Raw genomic sequence first — 23250 nt, forward strand, 5'->3', positions numbered from 1 at the left:
TGAAAGAAGTAGATTCTAGAACTGGACTGGCCAGTCTATTACTAAGGTGATTCATTATATAATGCAATTCTAGAAAATTCTGTTGTCAGTGTAAAAAGCACAAAGCATACCAATTTAACAGAGGAACAGTCTGTGCTTGAACTGTACAAGTATTGATCACCTGCTAAATTCAGACCACTTTCTTTTAGGCATCTTCGACATGTGATGATATCCTGACTCAAGACTGTTCAGCATCTCTCGTGGCCTTCAATTCCAAGTAATTTGTTTTAGTGTAAAGGGAAACCTCATCTCATGAGAAAACAAAGGAGTGCTCACCCAATTACACAGAAGTTGCTATTGGAAACTTTATACCACTTTACACCAACCCTGAAAACCACTCTAAAATCCACTTCCTAGATTATTACAGTGCTGCTGCCAGTGAGGCAAGTGATGTTATGTTGATGTCTTCAATTGTGTGAGCAGCCTGTGGGGTCATGATCAATGTAAAAAGGTCAAGTTGAGATATATTGCTATAGTCTAAAGACCAATTTAACTTGGGAACATATTGTTGCTATTACAAGAGGTCTGGCCCCAGAGACAGATAAAGTGTAAAGTCTGATCTCCTAACATAACTGCTAATCTAAATTTTTTTGCACTAACTTTAATAAAATAGAAGAATGAATGCCAGAGAGGTTGAGTTAGAATGGTTTCCCTGCATCAGATAATATGCAGGCATTTTCCCAGTTTAAGTGCCTGGATTAACCTGGTGGGAACGTCCACTTCCAAATGACTGCACTCCTCCGAAACGTGGGAGTGTGTTTCTTCTAATCTAGATGTGTACCCACATGACTGGGGGTGTATCTCAGGTGCTCACGAATAAGGGAAATTCTTAAATCCTCCAGACTCTCAGCCCAGAAACCTTCAAATGGCAGCTCATCAATCCAATGAGTACCAGACTTAGACTCTGAAGTGAGCTCCATTACTGCTAGTTGCCAGGCATTCTGTTCAATAGGTCTGCTGTTGGATTCACAATTCAGGCCTCTGCTTGGAATGCATGGAATTAAAGCAGCATAGGACCCAGTGCATTCATGCCCTGATCTAAGTTTGGCTGTTGCACCACTTTCTCATTGGACTTACAGCAGAACAGTGCTGGATGGATTTCAGGCTATTTGCGTAATTACATTTGCAGCAATTAATTTGTCAGACTGGACACAAAGTACATACCTAGAGTGATAACCTTCTTAAATATTGAATAAAATACCTACGTAAAAACTGTTGTGGAGTTAAAACTAACGTTGGTTCACGATCTCCAAAATGATCTCTTAAGGTATTAAGAATCTGAGACCAATACTGCATTCCAGGTTACAGTGCATTGGTCAAATTACAGCTATTCAAAGAAAATTAATTCCATTTGGGAAAACTACAAGAGATTATAAAAAAACCCTTGATGTATTGAATTTCTAATCCTTACGTATCAACAGAGTGATAAGGGTCTTTGGCAGGATTTGCAAACAACCACATGAAACAGAAAAGTAGATTTAGAAACAATGCTTTGCAGGTTTTTAGGTCAGTTTTTCAATATACAGGTTCTGTTCAAAACAACATGAAAACTATATCAAGGAAACTTGCAGGTAACTACAGTCACACTTAATTTTGAAATAAACTATTATTTCTTCATCCTGTGTGACTATGACAAGTCCACAACCTGGAGAGCTTATGAAATTGCATGTACAGTATTTACAGGGCTTCTTGGACTAGTTCTGTATCTTTGAGACTTTTAATGAAACTATCTCCTCTGAAACTATAGTCATGCTGCATAGTTAGTTACCAGTCAAGGTGCTTACGCCAGATGTGGGTTCCCTTTTTAAAAAATGCTGTTTCATTAAAAGAGTTTAAGGAAAGAATTGTATGTCAAAACGAGTCACAAGCCAAAAACTTAATGATGTCATTTCCTGTTCCTTGTAATGTAGGAAATGTTCCCTACCACAGGTGGGAGTATCAAGCATTCTCAAGACTCGAGCGAAACAATTGCTTTACTGTACCCAAGCAACAGACTTCAAGCCCTGACCACAGAAGAGTATCCGTTGCACCAATACTCAAATTTGTTAGTTAGCACTGAATTAAATGCCTGAACTCTTTTCCCCTGACCTGAAGACCTTTGCCACTTCCAGGCATTCTACAATCTCACAGGCAGTCACTGACACCAGCTGCTCTAACTCCCAGTAGTCACAACAGTAGTCAATGGTGACAAGATAATCAGTTCCTATGGGTGTGAAGACTTCTGGTAGATTCATCTATGATCTGTCTGGGAAATCATGCATATCACAACCAATTCTTTAACTTGCTTAGCTCAGTATTCCTTCCAACACTACTCTGGTTTATGTGGTCCTTAACCTAATTGCTCATGTTTGGCCTGTACAGCACACTCTTGCTTTCCTCAGATTAGCTTTAATTCCTTGTTAGCTTGTATGGATATGCTACAACATTTCTTTTCTAAACTCCTTAGGTATAATGACTCATCTCTTTGGACAAGATGCCATCTTGAACTATCACTTCATCTCTGTAGGTGAAATACTCCAGACAATGATCAGAATCTAGTACAATTGCGAGGCAGAGCCCACTAGATTAACCTGAGATTACAAGGAAAAGATACAATTGAACATGTCTTAAGTAAAGTAGATCGTGAAGTGACAGTGAAAGGAATTCACCGAGGTCCTGACAAGACGAGAGCTGTATCAGAGTTGTGACAACCAACACTGAAAGCAATACAATGATTTGTTGGATCTATTGATTATTTCCTGATTTGTCATCAGAGTGTGAAGCTCTCTGCAAGCTCACTGTGAAGGATGTGCATTGGCATTGTGGCATTGACCACGAAGCTGTTTTCACTAGAATCAACTAGAAACAACTGTTCCAATGCTGAGGTACAAAGATATCATTGATGAAGACATCTTGCAATGTGTTGTCAGCAAGTTAGAACTTCGAGCTACCCTTATGCAACAAACAAACTTTTGCGTTTAGGTGATTAACACAAATTGACTATCACTATGATAAATAGTGTTTGGCTATTTGCTTTGCTTGTGAGCATTTTAAACAATACCTGTTTGGGAAAGACAATGTGGCAGTGGAGTGAGGGTTACTAATTCAAGTTTCAGTCTTGCTTCAGCTAACATGAATGGATTTTGTTTACTATCTATCATCTGGAACTAAAGATCTTCATTTTTTCCACTGCATTCAGCTCTTGGCTTCAACTGCTCTCTTGGCATGAGATCTTTTTATCATAAAGCCTGAACCTCACTTTTGAGGGTTTCAGTTATGTATCATCGTCCTTTGTGAAATAATACAGCATGCAAAGCTCATGATGTTACACAAAGCATTGGTATCTTTGTAGCAATTCATATTCACCTATATTCTCTTTCCACAGTCATCACTTTGACAGTCACAAACTACGTATCACCTTTGGATCAGAGGATATCAACCTGTTGAATGCTGTGAAGTGATTCATCAGAATGATTGGCTGAAATCTCCTCAGCCACCATCTCTGTGGGCTTGTTTTGCTTCTTTCTAATACTTTCGTGCAATGTGATTCAGCTTATTGGAGTTAGGGCATTGTTTTCCCCATACTGGACATGTTTTCTTTGCTGGATTTTCGGTACGTGTTTCTTCTTTTTTTCTAATCTGTTACTCTCATTCAGCCTGCAATGCTGTCAGCATAATGCAAAGCATCATCTGTTCCCCCATTAATATGCTGTAGCTGATGATGGACAACATCAGAGCTTCTGCATATGTCAATAGCTTTCTTGAGAGGACATCTCTCCTCCTTCAGCAGACATGCTGTCATGGCAGGGTCTTTCATGCCTCAAACAATTCTCTCTCTCATGAGACCATCTATCAGTTATCTAGGCACTCAGCATTCAATTAGATGCTTTGTTTCCCTTTCCCCTTTTACTCAGATATTGAAGAAATATTGCTGACAAATAAGGCTAATATGGGGCTCAAAGTGTATTTTGAAAGCCCACAAAACCTCTTCTGCCTGGCTTGTCTGACCCTCAGTGAGATCTAGGCTGCGATGTAGCATGTACACTTTTGCTCCAGCACTGATAGCAGTATAGCAAATCTTATATACTTAACTTATTTAATTAATTCTGTTGTTACTTCATACTTTTGCCACAGAGTGGAAAAATTCCAATTCAGGCTCATACCTCCTTACATTTCCATAGCAACAGGGAGTGGAAAATGCCCAACCATTTTGACTCACCCAGTAACACAAAGTCACAGACTTTGTTTTGTTTTCACTTTTTCCTTGCTTCTTATTTCAGCAGCTGTCTCCACACATTTCCAGCTGTCATCTCTCTGAAATGTTACAAGTGATGTGTGTCTAATGGCTGCACAGACTATACACAAACACACTTATGGTACAGGTAGAAGTCACATGACTGTGGCAAGACAGCCAGTACATCATGGGCACAAAAACAGAAATTGCCAGAAAAGCTCAGCAGATCTGTGGAGAGAAATCCGAGTTATCATTTCGGGTTGAGTGACCCTTCCTCAGAACTGGGTATAATTACTTTTATAGTCTGTGTCTATATGCAGCGAGGTCTAGATTACATTCAAGCAAATGCGGATATGTGGCAGGTAACAGTCACACCATGCATGTACCAGGTAATGACCATCTTCAACAAGAGAGAATTTAACCACTCCTTGATATTCAATGACACTGTTCATGCTGAATCCCTCACTATCAACATCCTGGTAGTTACCATTAACCTGAATCTTAACAGATCCAGTCATACTTATACTATGGCTACAAAAGACGGCTGAAAGGTGGAAATTCTGTGGCAGGTAACTCATTTCCTGAGTCACTTTTTCAAAGTCTGTCGACTATCTGTAAGGCACAAGTCAGAAGTATGGTGGAACACTACCCACTTGCCTGGATGAGTGCAACGTCTACAACTCAAAGGTTTTCAATATCAATCGGGACATTTGTCAGAATGCAAATCATTAGACTAAGTTTTCACTCCCTCCAACACGAATGCAGAGTGGCAGCAGTGTGTACAACTTCCACTTACCAAGCTTCCTTCATCAGCACCTTCTAAACCTGAAACTTTATCAGCTGGAAGAAAGTGATTAGGAATGTGACTGTACATCATTCTAACATGAAATTACCATTCTTTCACTGTTGCTGGGTCAAATTCCTGGATGCACCTCTCTAACAGTGCTGGGGGTGTGCCATATCATATGGACTGCAAAGGTTCAAGGTGTCAGCTCACCACAATCCTCAAGAGTAATTAGGAATGGGCAATTAATACTGGCCTAGCCAATGATGTTCAGAACCCAGAAATGAATTTTTAAAATGTAGCAATGAGTACAAAAGCTAATTTTAGATTGAACTCTTTCATACAGCAACCAAAAGACATTTATCCCATTAGCTTGGAATGGCTCTGAATCTCACTCATCTGCAGCAAGAACGAATACTTGAATGATTGATGCAATCAGTTTTTCTTAGAGAAAGGTTTTCAACATCACTCACAAGAAATGGAATGTATGTATATAAATCAATGAGAACTAGAGATGGCTCCTTTTGATTGTTCTGCCAATTTCTCTGAACCAAGTCTCTTATCAACTCCCCTGAAAGCATTTGATTCTTTGCAATGTCCCAATGGCACCCTGTCCAAGTGGTGAAGTTCAACATATAAATTTAAACAGCCAGCTTAATCTATTCAGAACATACCTGGTAGTGACCAGAGATAACTTTACCCCCACTTGGGTAAAAGAAAGTTTGATTTTAACAGTTCAGACAAATATTTTTGTGCTATTGTGTAGTTTTTAAAGAGGTCCCAACATCTCTGTTAAAAGAATGTTTCCCATAAAGATTTTTTGAGAAGATTTGTAGCTCACAAACCAACAACCACCCTGCGACAGCTACTGATTAACATACAGGATCCCATACCCATAACCAATAAAACTAATGTAATATACAAAATACCATGCAAGGACTGTGAGAAACATTACATAGGCCAAACTGGAAGAAAACTGACAATAAGGATACACGAACACCAGCAAGCCACTGAGAGACACGACCAATTCTCACTGGTCTCAATATACGCGGACAAAGAAGAACACGAATTTGACTGTAGTGGAGTGGAGTGTATATGGGGTCGAGCTCTATGTGTTTGTTGATGGCTTTCTTCGTGAAGTACCAGGCTTCTAGAAATTCCCTTGCTTGTCTCTGCTTTGCTTGTCCCAGGATCTTGGTGTTGTCCCAGTCGAATTGGTGGTTCTCCTTATCCATGTGGATAGAGATGAGTGAGTATTGGTCATGTCTTTTTGCAGCAAATTGGTGTTTGTGTACCCTTGTTGTTAATTTCCTTCCTGTTTGTCCGATGTAATATTTGTCACAGTCTCTGCAGGGAATCTTATATATGACACTGGTCCTGTCCATAGTGGATAGTAGGTCTTTGGTTCGGGTGAGCAGTTGTCATAGGGTTGATGTGGGTTTGTGTGCCACTCTGATGCTATGACCAATACTCACTCATCTCTATCCACATGGATAAGGAGAACCACCAATTCGACTGGGACAACATCAAGATCCTGGGACAAGCAAAGCAGAGACAGGCACGAGAGTTCCTAGAGGCCTGGTACTCCACGAAGAAAACCATCAACAAACACATAGAACTCGACCGCATATACACTCTACTGCAAAGGAAAACCGGAAGTGAGGTAATCCAGCTCAATGGACTCTAGGGTTTAAAAACCAGGCAGGAAAACACAACGGCGCTTCATCAGAGGCTGCACTGACGATGTTATCCAGCAGGGTAACGAAACGTCTGCGAAACAAGAAACCAGCTCGGTGAGCCAACCAACCTCAAAACCTACCATTTGATATTTACTGGCACGCTACAGGATCATTGCAACATTTCACAAGTTAAAGTTTTAAAAACCATGCATAGTATTCTGCACCCACACAACAATTGCAGGACAGTGATAACACAGTGTGGAGTGGAAGAACACAGCAGGCCAGGCAGCATCAGAGGAGCAGGAAAGTTGACATTTCGGGTCGGCACCATAAAATTTTCTGAAGAAGGGTCCCGACTTGAAATGTCAACTTTCCTGCTCCTCTGATGCTGCCTCGCCTGATGTGTTCCTCTAGCTCCACACTGTTTATTCTCAGACTCCAGCATCTGCAGTTCTTAATATCTCCAAATGCAGGACAGTGACTTAAACAAAATAGATTCAACACCTAATAAATAGACATAGAAGAAATTTGAATTTGCAATTTCATGTTGCTTGATGCATGAACCTACAAATGTACAGGTTTTAGTTGGTCAATTCTGAAAGGAAGGATTAGATAAGAGGCAGTTTCATTGAAATCCAGCAAACCCTTTTACATTGTAAATTTAACAGATTACGGTTGTATGTATATCTGAATAGAACAATTTCATATTTTAGTCTAATTCTAACAAAACAGAAGATTGGAAGATAAGATCAATGTTAGTAAAACCCACACAAAACAGGTGCCTGCCGGTCGAGACACCCTTCATTAATGCAAAAGCAAAAACAAATGCTACAAACCACCAGTTATGGTGTTATATAGTAAGGTTATAGTTATATTGTGGGGTTCCAATTATGCATAATTTGTACATAAATAGTTTATAATCTTAAATTTTACTTACTGTAATTGTCCAGAGGCAGTTGATATTTGGAGGGTAGTTACTGGGATACAATGGAGAGGCCAGTGATCCATTATAAGCAGTTATAGTTCCACCACAGGCTGAAAATAAAAAAGAATAGGAACAAATAACACATTTCAATTACACTGACATGCAAAATAATTTATGCGTATTTTTACCAAAGTATATCAAAATTTCCAAGTTATACTATGATTAAAAGCCTCTGACTAAAGACAAAGTAGTTTTGCTTTTAACTATACAGTTAAAGTTCAGAGGAAATGTCTGTGGGCACAATATTTTGTATGTCCTTGGCAGAGAAATCATAAACCCGTTATGTCATGTGTGTTTATAAATTCACTGGAGAAAAAATGGAAATTGTCCTTCCCCCATTTCAATCTAAAGGTAAAAGTGACATTTATTAAAAAAGTAGGAACAGGTGTAGACCATTCAACCCTTTGAGCTAATGCCCATTCAATATGATTACAGTTGATCATCCTGCTCAGAACCCCGTTCCTGCTTTCTCCCCGTACAGTTTGATCTCTTTGGCTGTAAGAAATATATCTACAGGAGGGTTGCGACCAGTTTCTATTCTAGGGTCAATTCCAAGTCAAAACACAATGGAGGACAATATAAAACAGCTATTTATAAGTTCAGAAGTGGTCATATGTTGGGTCTTTAAAATTACACCCTGCATGAGATTGCATTCATAAGAAGAACATTTGTAAGTTGTACATTCATAAATCAAGGACCCTATGCAACTCCTTCTTGAAAACATTCAATGTTTTGGCCTCAAACAATTTCTGTGGCAGGGAATTCCACAGGCTCACCTCTCTGGCTGAATAAATTCCTCCCCCATTTCAGTCCTAAATGGCCTACCCCTATTCTTAGCCTACGACCCCTGGTTCTGGACTCCCCAGTCATCAACAACATCCTTTCAGGATGTTAGAAAAATCCCAGTCACAAAAACAGTTCAATAAACAATCTGAATTATCTTTTTCAGAAAACACTCCAGTGACTTTTTTTGCTCTTCTGACATCTTGTTTTTAAATAGTAGTTCGCCTACAAGATGCCAATCCAAGTCACTGCCTTTTTCCCTGGACCTATTTGTAAAAGGTAGTGACAATCCACATACAACCAAAACCCAGGAACAATCCTCCATCTTACAACTCTCACACCCCATATCTAAGGCTCCTAACTCACATTTATGGCTTTCTTAGAATAATAGATTCATAGAATTTAAGTGCCAAAGCACTCATAAAATCTCCAGAAATCCATGAAACTCCATGAAGATGCGACTTACTCAATGACTGTAAACTACTATGATAACAAGATGTAGAGCTGGATGAGCACAGCAGGCCAAGCAGCATCAGAGGAGCAGGAAAGCTGACGTTTCGAGTTTAGACCTTTTTCTGAAGAAGGGTCTAGGCCCGAAACGTCAGCTTTCCTGCTCGTTTGATGCTGCTTGGCCTGCTGTGTTCATCCAGCTCTAAATCTTGTTATCTCAGATTCTCCAGCATCTGCAGTTCCTACTATCACTGTAAACTACTAGGTAGGATGTATTTCCTTCATATAAAAAAAAGTCTCATGTCCTACAATGTCAAAAGCAACACTGCATCTAGACTTGGCTTGAGACACACAAGTGACAATCTTTCTCTAATCTGATCAATGCTCAAATTCCTCCAAATACTGAGACTTCAGATCTGTTTTTATGGAAAGCTTTTGATCATAGGAATTGTTTTGAGAGTGTGTTTTTGCTCCTTACATTTAGTTTGGAGGTAATTTTCTACTGCTCTGAGTTACAGTTTTTGTAATCCAGACCTTCCAGCTATCAACCTTTAGATCAGAGTGGGAATTGTTTATGGAACTTTAACTTGAACCTTAGTTGCAGAATTAGATCACCAACAGCAGGAGTTGCAAGTTTCTCATCACCCACTTGTCATGTTACAGTAGTTACAGGTGAGGAGAGGTCCAGATTGCAGGAAGCAATGCATCCACCATAGGTTTGTGACAGTGTAAACTTCACAACTTTAATAAGTTCACAAATTGAAAGAATTAGCAGTATCTTTCTGGAATAAATTGTTTCTTGAGACGAAAGGGGCAAGGAGAAGCTGTTACAAAGGAATTAAAAGCAACTGGCATATTAACCATCCCTCAGAAGAGGAGTCAAAGCAACATAAACAAGCTGCTTCCTGGGAGACATTGCTTGGTAACCTGCTGCCTCATGACAAATGGGCAATTAAGACTGCCTGCAGAAGGAATGTCCTGAAGTAAAGAGGTTAATTGCAGGACAGGCTGTTTCAAACACAGTTGATCAGGTGGCTCCCATTGTATCTTCCTGGTCAGATCTTCAATGGATGGCTTCCACTTTAGGTGTAAAGATCTTGAGTAAGCTTGATTGGCACAGGTTAAAAATATCATTGCAACTCCCTGGAAAGCTTGCACAAACATGCAAGCAGTGGTTTTTCTGTTTGATAAAGAGGAAACTTTTGATCGATGAAGACTCCAGGGTGACCTACTGCATATGCAACTGATGGCTCCCTGAACCTGTGAGAGGTCATCAGAATGGCAACGTCTAATGCCTGCTCATTCTGACCACCTCATCAGTTGAAAAGCACACATAATTTTCTCTCTTTAAAGTTTATGGTGTGACATTATTGATGATTCAATAGATTTTTTCATCCCCAACACTGACTACCCCTTTGGAGATCTCAACTCTGCAGTTTGCCTTCTGATCAGAAGTAGTTCTCCTGTTCCGTATTACATTCGGTAACAGCTAACACTGAAAAGCACACATAAGAACCAGTCTTGGGCAACACAGGGTGCCAGCAGCAAAAATAACAAGGGCTGATTGATGTTGGCAGCCAGTAGCAAAATATGCCCTCTAGGCAGATCTATTTGTGGGAGACCACCCTCAGGAGGCAGTTGAGGATACTGCATCAGAAGGCAATGGCATTTGATGGCTCCTGGAGACTGACCTCCACCAAATAGATTTTCTGCCTAGAGGGCAGTTACAATTCCTTATTCTTCCTTTGTCCACTATCCCTTCATGATGCTTCACAAGTACTAGAGCCAAGCTGCTCTGATCCCTGCTCTGATGCTCTTGACAGATGTCTTCTGGGTTTGAGAATATGTGACAGTCAAGCCAATGAATGTTCCAAATGTATTTATGCAGTGGTAGACTAAGCCATTAGGACAGAAAGTAGCAACGGGACTCTGATTGAGGCAAGGTGAAGAGAAATAAGTCAACGTCCCAATTCAATGTCCTTTTTTCTCCATCTCCCCTCCCATGGCTCATCTCCACCTCCTGCTAGCAATAAGTAGGAGAGTATTTTGCCACGAACCATGAGAACGGAGATATGGTTTTATCAATCCTATTTAAGGCCACATTGGTGACGGATTGCAATTGCTTTGTCAACTGTTGCTTCACATAGGTATCCACTCTTTCCGCAGTCACAGATATCACCCTGAAAGCCTGCAAAACTGTGGCAGTCAAGTTAGTGACAAACTCCATCAATCTCTCTCCAGTGCACAGTGCAGGTTGGAGGCTGACAGAATGCTGCCTTTTCTGCTGCTCCTTCAGAATTGACTTCTCTGTTATGTATCTCACTTGGGAGAGCACTGCGCTTCCTTCACTTTGGCTGAGCTCTCCACTGCAGTCCCTATCTGCAATTCCAGCTCCTGCTCACTTATCATGTGCAAGGCAACATGTGACAATCCTCACACCTGCTGGTCCCATCAAGGTGTGTGTACATAAGCCAATGACTAGTGCATGAGTCCTGTAATAAATGTCCTCCTCTGAGAAATCTTCCTCCTCCTCTGCATTACATTCTACTGGAGGTTTGAAGTCCATGTAGGTGATGAAAGATATAAATTAAAATAGTCAAGGTGAGAAGGTGCCATGTCATAATTGTGCATGATATCATATTTCAACAGCTGCTGACAGCAAGTTGAGAGGGTCAGTGTTGTATACTGTGTGGCTGTTGGATATTGAATACTGTTGCCAGGTAACTTAGAGGCTCTCACTTCTCCATCTCTATTGGCCAGACACACTCGGCTTGCCTCCACTGTGTCTTCCTCCACAACTGCCTGTACAGAAATGGTTAGAAGGCCGCCTCTGTTTCTCTGCCTTTCCCTGATGTCCCGTGGCCTCTTCTCCGGCGAAGAAAGAAAGAGACTGATGAGTGTAACAAATGGAATGTCTTAATCAGCAGTATTTGTGGGACGCCCCATGAGGAAAAGGCATCATATGGAACTGTCTATGATGAATTGTCATACAGGAATGTGAGGCAGTCCAAGTCAGATAGGATGAATACACTGTAAGGTAAGTTTGAACGAGAAGTGATGCGCAGGAGTAGGTGTTTAGGGTTAGAGCCACATCAGGATATATCTTGATGTGTAATGCCACTGACCTTTCTTGCCCTGATTAGGTCATTGAACTTCTTGCAGCACCGTATCAAAGGGTCTAGCGTTATACCCCTGGTGCTGAATGATTTCCAATCATGCCTTCTTATTCTCTGTGGCAGGCTCCCTCCTCCCACTAGCAGGAAACAGATTCTCTCTCTGATTCGTTCAGCTCACAGCACCATTTCCAGGTACCATCAGTGAAGCAGGCTATTGCCTTACAACACTGAGTCCACTGTCACATTTTCTGGGATGCTGAAACACTTAAACATTGCTTCAAGTCTCATTCAAGCAGGATTCCTTTAAAGATTGAAAATGACTGACTGAAGGCTGTCATTGCAGCTACTTGTCCGAAGTGGTTAGGAATTCTGAAAGTCAGGTACAAGTGCAGCTTAAAAATGGCTTGCTGAAACGTCCAGTTCCCCAAGTGCTAATGAAACAGTCAACATCAAACCCATTGTTTTCAGGCTGCAGCATTTCCTACACCACTATGCTATAAATGGTAGAAATCTGAAATAAAAACAGAGGACGTTAGAAATACTCTTCACGTGAGGGAGAAACTTAGTTCATGTTTCAACTCTGCCACCTTCATCAGAATTCAAACTTCTGATGATAGGTCATCAATGTGATACATTAACTATGTTTTCCTCTCCAGCTGAGTGTGTCCATTATTATTTTTTAATATTTACTTTCATACTTCGTACCTAAATTTTCACGAGTCTCCTGTGACTGAGTCTTCTGAGCATTTCCTTGAAATCCAAGTACATTAAATTTATTCTTTTTTGTTAAACGAAAATGCAATCACCTTAAATTATTGAACATGGTGAACGTGCAGTAAATCTTTAATACATGTCCTTTTCTTGTGCTGTGCTTACTCACTTGATCCAAAAATATGGGTTGTAAGAGTTTACATTTAACTAACATTAAACTAACTAGTTCATGGTTATTCAGTTGATTGTTCTATTGAATTGGTGACATCAACTATGTACCAGTCTGCTGACATAACTTGTACATCCATATAAGACTGTAAGTGGCTTACAAAATTTAACAGCTGGAAAGTCAAAATGTTGACTCACTTGTTGTCTTGATATATTGTACTGTAGCTTCAAATTGATTCATACTTTGGGATTGTGAAAAGAATATAGCCAACATCACATTCCCTGAAGATGTCACAGTGAAGGTCTGCAAGGGAAAGAGTTGGCTGCTGGAACAAATCCTGTCAAATAAAGATACAACTTTGAATATTGTGTAAAGCTGGTTCTAATGTATGGTTAGAGATTAAGAACTGCTTTTTTCAAAATAATTCTAATTTACACAAGTGGCATTTCGAAAGCAATAAAAATAGCCAACTGTTTATATAATAATATCAAGTCACTTCAAAACTACAAAGAAGGAATATGATCAGAAATTACCCTGAGGTTTTAGTACGTTTGAATGCAAGGTGGGGTCAGCAAATGCCTCAGGCTTCAGAAGAAAATAATGTCCTGTTTCAAAAGTATTTGATTATTTGGGACTTTATGGTCAACAAATCACTTGTGTATCAGAAGAGATTTTGCATTTAACTAAACAATACACTGAAGGATGCTGCAATCTTTTTGAAACTATCTCAGCATAAGATAAAGCAAATTAAGTTGCAATATTATGTGTTTATGTGCTCCTCATTAATCCTTCAAAGCCAGCATTCAACAAAGTGCAACTAAATTGTCAGCTGGTATTGATCTGAAATTGCTTCAACCTGCTTGATGAGATTGTACTTTAAAAATAGTTTGATGTTTACTGTGACTGTGCAACCGAATATAAAATATATTATTCAGTATTGGTACATCAAGATAACTTACCGTTTTGAACACAAACAAGACAAACAAATTATTTCAAAACAACTCAAATGAATCAGAATCATTTCCAGACCTCATTAACTTGATGACGTACAAAGCCTTCCTCTCAGCTGTGAAGGGAGTTTTGAACAACAATGAGAAAATTATCGGAAATGCACAAGTGAACATCGATTTAATTTTGTGGAACTGAATCTACTTAGTAGTCCAATTTATGAATGCAAAACAAATAGTTTTATCAGAAGATTAAGGTAAAAGAACCAAGTTACACTGCAATGAACAAGATAAAAATGTTCAAGAACAAGTATGGTGGACACTGAAAATCTGTAATAAAAACATAAAATGCTGGAAATAGCATGTCTGGCAGAGGCTGAGGAAAGGGAAATTGAGCTAACTTTTTACCTTGATTATCTTTCATCAGAATTGGAACTCGCTAGAAATGCACTGGATTTTAAGCAAATGATGGGGGAAGAGTGAAAAAAGCACAAATGGAAATGACTGTTATATCACTTTCAGAGGAGGAGGAGGAGGATTCATGTGAGGCATCACAGTCAAAATAGTCAAGCACACTACAAATAGCGCAGAAATACATACCATGATGGAGCCTGAAGTGAATTTGGAATAGGTGCCACATGGTAACCAGCACTTCACTTTGAACAGGAGGAGGCAGAGCTAATTATGAGCATCCTCTTTAGAGAATGGAGGACAGCTCCAAATAAGGTCAGCTGAGTACAGCTGCAAAGCCTCACAAGTCACATACACGGTGAGGTAGGCGTCAGGGTAGGCAATGACTTAGTGGTATTATTGCTAGACTACTAATCCAGAACCTAGCTAATGTTCTGGGGACCCGGGTTCGAATCCCACCACGGGAGATGGTGGAATTTGAATTCAATAATTAAAAAAAAGTCTGGAATTAAGAATCTACTGATCACTATGACATCATTGCTGATTGTTGGGAAAACCCATCTGGTTCACTAATGTCCTTCAGGGGAGGAAATCTGCCACCCTCACCTGGTCAGGCCTACATGTGACTCCAGACCCACAGCAATGTGGTGGACTCTCAATTGCCCTCTGAAATGGTCTAGCTAGCTACTCAGTTGTACCAATCGCTACAAAGTCTCAAAGAAATGAAACCGGACAGATCACCTGGCATCGACCTAGGCACCAGAAAAGAAACAGCCCAGTCGACCTGCAAAGTCCTCCTCACTAACATCTGGCAGTTAGTGCCAAAATTGGGAGAGCTGTCTCACAGACTAGTCAAGCAACAGCCTGACACAGTTACACTCACAGAATCATATCTAACAGACAAAGTCTCAGACACCACCATCACCATCCCTGGATATGTCCTGACCCACTGGCAGGATAGACCCAGCAGAGGTGGTGGCACAGTGGTATACAGTCGGGAGGGTGTTGCTCTAGGAGGCCTCAACATTGACTCTGGACCCCATAAAGTCTCATGGCTTCAGGTTAAACATGGGCAAGGAAACCTCCTGCTGATTACACATACCGTCCTCCCTCAGCTGATGAATCAGTACTCCTCCATGTTGAACAACATTTAGAGGGAGCACTGACGTTGGCAAGGGCACAAAATGTACTCTGGGTGGGGGATTTCAATGTCCACCACCAAGAGTGGCTCGGCAGCAGTATTATTGATCGAGCTGGTTGAGTCCTAAAGGACATAGCTGCTAGACTGAGTCAGGTGGTGAGGGAACCAACAAGAGGGAAAAACATACTTGACCTTATCCTTACTAATCTCCCAGCTGCAGTTGCATCTGTCCATGACAGTATCAATAAGAGTGACCACTGCATAGTCCTTGTGAAGACGAAGTCCCACCTTCACATTGAGATCAACCTCCATCATGTTGTGTAGCACTATCACTGTGCTAAATGGGACAGACTTCGCACAGGTCTAGCAACTCAAGACTGGGCATCCATGAGGCGCTGTGGGCCATCAACAGCAGCATAACTGTACTCCAGCACAATCTGTAACCTCATGGCCTGGCATATCCCCCGCTCAACCACTCAATCATCAAACCAGGGGATCAACCCTGGTTCAATGAAGAGTGCAGGAGGGCATGCCAGGAGCAGCACCAGGCATACCCGAAGATAATGTTTCAACCTGGTGAAGCAACCAAACAGGACTACTTGCACGCCAAACAGCGAAAGCAGCAAGTGATAGACAGAGCTAAGCGATCCCACAACCAACGGATCAGATCTCAGCTCTGCAGTCCTGCCACATCCAGTCGTGAATGGACAATTAAACAACTCACTGGAGGAGGAGGCTCCACAAATATCCCCATCCTTAATGATGGAAGAGCCCAGCGCATCAGTGCAAAAGTTAAGGCTGGAACATTCGCAGCAACTTCAGCCAGAAGTGCCAAGTGGACGATCCATCTTGGCCTCCTCCAGTGGTCCCCAGCATTACAGGTACCAGTCTTCAGCCAATTCGATTCACTCCACGTGATATCAAGAAACGGTTGGAGACACTGGATACTGTAAATGCTATGGGTCCTGACAACATAACAGCAATAGTACTGAGGACTTGTGCTCCAGAACTTGCTGCGCCCCTAGCCAAGCTGTTCCAGTACAGTTACAACACCGGTATCTACCCGGCAATGTGGAAAATTGCTAAGTATGTCCTGTACACAAAAAGCAAGACAAATCCAACCCAGACAATTACCACCCCATCAGTCTACTCTCGATCATCAGTAAAGTGATGGAAGGTGTCATCAACAGTGCTATCAAGCAGTACCTGCTCAGAAATAACCTGCTCAGTGACGCCCAGTTTGGGTTCCGCCAGGGCCACTCAGCTCTTGACCTCATTACAGCCTTGGTTCAAACATGGACAAAAGAGCTGAATTCTAGAGGTAAGGTGAGAGTGACAGCTCTTGACATCAAGGCTGCATTCAACCACGTGAGGCATCAAGGAGCCTTAGCAAAACTGGAATCAATGGGTATAGGGGGCAAACTCTCCAGTGGTTGGAGTCATAGCCGACATATAGGAAGATGGTCGTGGTAATGGGAGGTCAATCACCTCAGCTCCAGGACATCTCTGCAGGAGTTCCTCAGGGTAATGTCCTAGGCCCAACCATCTTCAGCTGCTTCATCAATGACCTTCCTTCCATCACAAGGTCAGAAGTGGGGATGTTTGCCGATGATTGCACAATGTTCAGCACCATTCATGGTTCCTCAGATACTGAAGCAGCCCATGTTCACATGCAACAAGATCTGGACAATATCCAGGCTTGGGCTGACAAGTGGTAAGTGACATTCGCGCCACACAAATGCCAGGCTATGACCATCACCAATAAGAGACAATCTAACCACCATCCCTTGACATTCAATGGTGTTACCATCACTGAATCTCCCACTATCAACGTCTTGGGTGTTATCATTGACCACAACTCAACTGGACTCACCACAATAACACAGTGGCTACAAGAGCAGGCCAGAAGCTGGGAATACTGCGGCGAGTAACTCATCTCCTGACTCCTCAAAGCCTGTCCATCATCTACAAGGCACAAGTCAGGAGTGTGATGGAATACTTCCCACTTGCCTGGATGAGTGATGCCCAAAAACACTCAAGAAGCTTGACACCATCCAGGACAAAGCACTACATCCACATGCATCCACTCCTTCCACCAACAATACTCAATAGCAGCAGTGTGTACTATCTCCAAGATGCACTGCACAAATTCACCAAAGATCCTCAGACATCACCTTCCAAACCCACAACCACTTCCATCTAGAAGGACAAGGGCATCAGACATATGGGAACACCACCACCTCCAAGTTACGCTTCAAGCCACTCACCATCCTGACTTGAAAATATATCGCTGTTCCTTCAATGTCGCTGGGTCAAAATCCTGGAATTTTCTCCCTAATAGCATTGTGGGTCAACCCGCAGCAGGAGGACTGCAGCGGTTCAAGGAGGCAGCTCACCATCACATTGTCAAGGGCAACTAGGGATGGGCATGAAATGTTGGCCAGCCAGCGACACCCACATCCCACCCCACATCCCACAAATGAATAAAAAAAAGAAAATAATACAAGATAGCTCTTTTTGTGTGGCTAATAGTGCCTTCCAGGCATTGGAAAGAAATAGAATACTTGTCTACATGACAGATGCTAGGTGGTGATCATTCCCTTTAGGAAAGATTGGGTACGAAGTGAATACCATCCAGAATGCCTTACCCTCAAGAGAAATGTGCTTGGATCAGTGCAACCTGAGCTACTCTGCCACCTTGCAATGACTTGATGCTCACGCTGAACCTCTGGAAGTTACTGAGCTCCATCATGTGTTCCACCTCCTGTGGATATGTGCCATTCATCCACATCTTTCATATGTCTAAAAGGTTATGTTTTACAGAGGACAGCACACAACCACCATGCGAGAAACCCTTGAGGGACTGAACTGGATCATGGCCCACAACTATCAAGGCACAGGAACCACACCTTCACAAGGGTTCAGTGACATCATCAATGGTGGCAGAGGCGCAGTGATAGCAACAGTCATAGGGACTGTATTGTCGGGCTACGCAAAGGTACCAACAGTAATTACTTCAATGGATAACACTCAACCCTAGCAATCATATAAATAGTCTCTCTAGCGGCGCCTGAAATTGCCTCAGGAGAAAGGCAACTGGCTTGAGATCTTGTCTACACCTGCAGATGGTCACAGCCTGCAACTAAAGAAATCTTGCCATGGAGGAAAAGTGCACATTCCTCTGGGCTTGAGTGGTTCTGTCAATTTGGAATTCAAAGTATTCTACTGACATCTCATACTGGACATCTGTCATTGACTAGATGCTATGATTAGTGACTGTTTGAAAGTTGTCACCCAGGGCTACAGCCACTTCCTAGAATGAGCCAGTGGCAAAGGAGTTCAAGACTATTGTCGCTTTCACATATAACGGCAGGACGAGCCCACCCAATCAGCAAGGCAGGAGATCCACCACTTCAAGGGGGCACAAATTAGCAATAACCTGTAATGGTAGGTGCGCCTTCAGGAGCTGGAACTTTAGGGGTATGCCTTGTGGTGAATGTAGCATCTTCAAGCCATTCCTGTCCCTTGGGCATTACTTTCTGCATCCCAGGGCACGCCAGCTGAGCAAGGGAAGCAGGCAGACGTGAACAACGCCAATAAATCTCTTTTCAAAACACATACCATTTTTAAATTGGTACCATTTCGCTGTTCTTTCACTGTCATTGAACCAATATCCTGGAATTCTCTTCTTAATAACACTGTGGGTTTCCCTAAACCACCTGGACTCACAAGGTTCTGGGTGAAACAACACTCATCCCCTGTGAATGAAGAAAATAAAGTATATTTGATCCTACTTCTGCAAAACAAAAATGGATATTGTTTCATTTCACAGCATTAATGCCCCTCAGATTGATAGAGAAGATTTCATCCTCTGAAACATGTCTATATTCTTTACCTATTTCCAATGGAGTGCAAATAACTGATGTGTTCATTGGGCATCATTCCAATAGCATAACTGTAACAGGTCCCACCTGCTCCTGTTCAAAACCAAAAACCCCTGTTTTAAGTCTCGGAGGCTCTCTGCAAAGGAAATATCAGTGATGCCCATCCAAATCTATTCTTCAAAGGCAGAGCCGTGCCTGCCCAATTCACTCAAGTTCCCACTGAGACCCAGACTGGTCAAACCATTCTTTTGTTTATTAAATCAGGAGTCCAACAGTCTGAGGACAATCCATCCCTTTTTCACTCGTAACCTCACTCTAAGAAAGGTTCACAGACTTCAGACAACTTCAAACTAATTCAGTCTCAAGTTTCCCTAAAGCCCTTCAGTATATAACGTGGATGGTGATGAGGAGTTCTTGCGATATATATAAAAACTCTGTCCCACTCACCACCTCACAGGCTTGTTTGGCACAAAGGGTAGAGGCAGGTTATAAACTCCCTGAATAAAAATTAATAACTTTGTATTTATGAGAGATAATCCCAGAAATGAAGAGTTCAGGTGTATATTGCCATCCTCTATGCCATCTCTTCTCTCAGCTGAAAGAGGCCTTACATCTTTCAACCCAGACATTTTATGGCCACTATTACAGTTTTCAGAATGCGACCTGTTTGTAGCTGTGATTGCTTACAAACATAACTGAACTGAAAACTGTTCAAAAAACTGTACTTGTCAAATTGCTCAAACATTTGGAGCCAAAACTGCAAGAAATCCACAGCATTCATCAAGTATCAGGGAACTGGAAAAACTTAAACTTACAAGTTGACAGCATTTGAATTTGGAAAGGCTGCAAAAGGTCAGGTGAAGTTAATTAAGTAAGCTTTAATGATTGCTTTTATTTCCACAGAAGAATGGAAAACCAGTCAAATCTAGTTTTTGAATAACCTATTGCTGAATGAGCCCACAGGCTAATGCTTTCATGGTGTGTGAACATGGTCTGCACACCAGTAGGCATTCTCAGATTATCCCCTGTAACTTTTAAAGAAAGAATGTTTGCAATCGCTTCTTTACTTGAGAGGTGACAGACAAGATGCAAAAAGAAGTCATATTTTTTGTTGCCAATGCACCACTCATTTATATATATCATATATTTTTGCATTTCAATGTGGCATTACTTTTTGTCCTTTTTGTTAAACCAGTTTATTTTGCTCTTCTATTATACATTTGAACAAGGTTTACTTCACATCAGCTGAAAAGCTTATTAATCATCTTTTTGCATTCAAGTGGTGCCCCTTTTAGACTCTCAGACTTAGACAAATTCTTCTCAATATTATAGTGAGATATAATAATTTTGTTACTATTAAAACCAGAAAGGTGTGGTACTATATCTGAAATTTGGGCAATATCCCCAATTAGTGTAAAGTCGAAAATCACAGAAGATTTCTTGGTTGACTTAGCTTATATTAAACTGGTTCAAACATTGAATGAGGATGCCTGCAAATTATTAGCTTGTACTTTAGAATGTAAAATACAATGTTAAGCACTGAAAATAGTTATGGGTTAAAATGGAACCCTGAACATTGCTTTGAGATTTTTTTTTACAATTTTGTTGGATTCAGTTTGTTTAATAAAAACTGAATTGCTTTGGGTTATAGACAAGCTGTTCCCGAACAATTCTTATCACATACTTATATCATTGCAGAAAGTATTAGGCCATTAAGAAAATACAATTCATTTCTATTTTACCCAAATAGCTTGCCTTTGTGACTAACACATATTCACAAGCGTCTGATTGCATAGTTGTGAGCTTTGGTGCCAACATTCTACATCAAGAAAAAGCACGTTTAGCAACAACTGGCAACATGCTGATAACGACACATCTTTATTTTAACACGTCATTCTTTCTCTGATTACAATTAAAATGTCTTTTTTAGTTTCTTTTATGCAGGTTAATGAGAGGATTGGGTAAGGTTGTGAGAAACAAGTTAGATTTTCCCTCTTTGCATCCAGTATCAGAACCCTCCTGTTTACCTGTAGCACAGCCACATGAATTCAGGCTGACTGCTGATAGTGTCCTCCTTTTTCTGGCTAAAAAGAACCCACAAGAAATGTGTCCGGGGCAGTCTCAATCTAATTCTCAAGTGGCATGGGTTCACAGCTCAAATTTGGCACAGAAGTAACAAACTCACTCAGGCCACAGGGTAACTGGTGCTATAAATGGAAAGGAAATGCCACTGTGTGCAGTGAGGGGTGTTCTGAACTTGGTACTGAGGTATATTGTTAGTGGAGGAGGCAGTGGCATAGTGGCAACATCACAGGACAAGTAATCCAGACACCCAGACTAATGTTCTGGAGACATGGCTCTGAATACCACATCATGGCATATGGCAAAATTTGAATTAAATAGAAACAAATCTGGAATAAAAAGCCAATCCACTGGTGACCATGTAATTATTGTCATTTGTCAAAATTGCCCTCTGGTTTGCTTATGTCCTTTAGAGAAGGAAATCTGCCATCAAGGCCTACATGAGACTCTGGACGCACAGCAATGCTGCAGACTCTTAGGTGCCTTCTCAGATGGCCTAGCAAGACACTCAGTTCAAGAGTAACAATTGCACTTTTCATAAATGGGGTCAAGTGGACAGCCAAACTCTGCAGCAACATGGCAATGCCCTGACTAATCAGAATAGTCCGAGAATTAAGATTGACTGCTATCTGTTTTGGCTGCATGTCAATGTCAATGATGGCCTAATCAATCAGCACCCCTCTACTCATTCTGTATAAAATGATGTCGCTTAGTTCAGCTCTGTTTCTTGCATCCTAGTTCTGCTGAGTGAAAGACGAAAAGCTTCAGCTTCTAGTTTTTGTTTGACAATATTTCAGTTCTGTACTAGCAGACATTTATTCTCATTTCAAATCAGTCAATATTTAGCAAACCAAAGCTCAATGCTAACCTAATAATGAAAAAATTCAACAAATGTAGGATGTTTAGGATTGGTGAGCAGATTTCCTCAAATTGCTTGTAAATCATTGGAGTCAAAATTCATCCCCAGGTGAACTTTGACACATGCTGTATCTATTGATTTGGTAGATGCTTTCCATGATGAGTTGACACAACACAAACTTTGTCATTATTCCTGATAATTTGGCTCTTTTGATTTAGTTCTATTATATTTTGTCCTTCAAATAGCTGTTTGGCAGTACCGAATTTGAGTATTGCTGGAAAAAAAACATTTTCTAAAGCTTTTGTCATGCATTTTTCAGGACAATTTGCAAGAAATACCAAAGTGAAGAGAAAATTAAAATTAGATAGTAGGAGAGAAAAGGGCTGATTGATTGGCAAGCGGGCTTTCTCCATGGAAACACTTCTACCAATTACAGTCTGAACACTGGAAGTAACTAGCACTCAGAAATTCTGGCTGCTGGAGATTTCCAGTTGGTCAAATCCTGGATGACACAAAGTATGATTAAAAAGTAAATACATTGAAATTCAAGTCATCAAGTACTATTTCATGTGAATTGAAGGGAGTTCAATTAAAGATTCACGTAAGATTCAATGGTGTAGGGTTACTGGCAACATAATTATTGGCTGCAGAACACTATAGGTTGTGCTAAAATTGTAAATGGTGCTGTTCAAATACAGGGATAACAAGGTGCAGAGCTGGATGAACACAGCAGGCCAAGCAGCATCAGACGTGCAGGAAGGCTGACATTTCGGGCCTAGACCCTTCTTCAGAAATGGGGGAGGGGAAGGGGGTTCTGAAATAAATAGGGAGAGAGGGGGAGGCGGATAGAAGATGGACAGAGGAGAAGATAGGTGGAGAGGAGATAGACAGCTCAAAGAGGCGGGGATGGAGCCAGTAGAGGTGAGTGTAGGTGGGGAGGTAGGGACGAGATAGGTCAGTCCAGGGAGGACGGACAGGTCAAGGGGGCGGGCTGAGG

At 41.2% G+C, this 23250-nt stretch overlaps 1 protein-coding gene across 1 annotated transcript in view; it reads right to left on the reverse strand.

Annotated features, from left to right (window-relative positions):
• Positions 1-23250, reverse strand: part of LOC109932125 (suppressor of tumorigenicity 14 protein homolog) — a 126252-nt gene that overhangs the window by 68964 nt on the left and 34038 nt on the right. Inside the window, exons 8-9 of the mRNA XM_048602972.1 lie at positions 13127-13266; positions 7653-7750 (exon numbers count right to left, since the gene is read on the reverse strand). Of these exons, the coding sequence (XP_048458929.1) occupies positions 7653-7750; positions 13127-13266 (238 nt within the window). The remainder of the gene's footprint in view (positions 1-7652; positions 7751-13126; positions 13267-23250) is intronic.

This window comes from Rhincodon typus, chromosome 11, assembly GCF_021869965.1.
Source record: "Rhincodon typus isolate 14 chromosome 11, sRhiTyp1.1, whole genome shotgun sequence".
NCBI classification, from domain to species: domain Eukaryota; kingdom Metazoa; phylum Chordata; class Chondrichthyes; order Orectolobiformes; family Rhincodontidae; genus Rhincodon; species Rhincodon typus.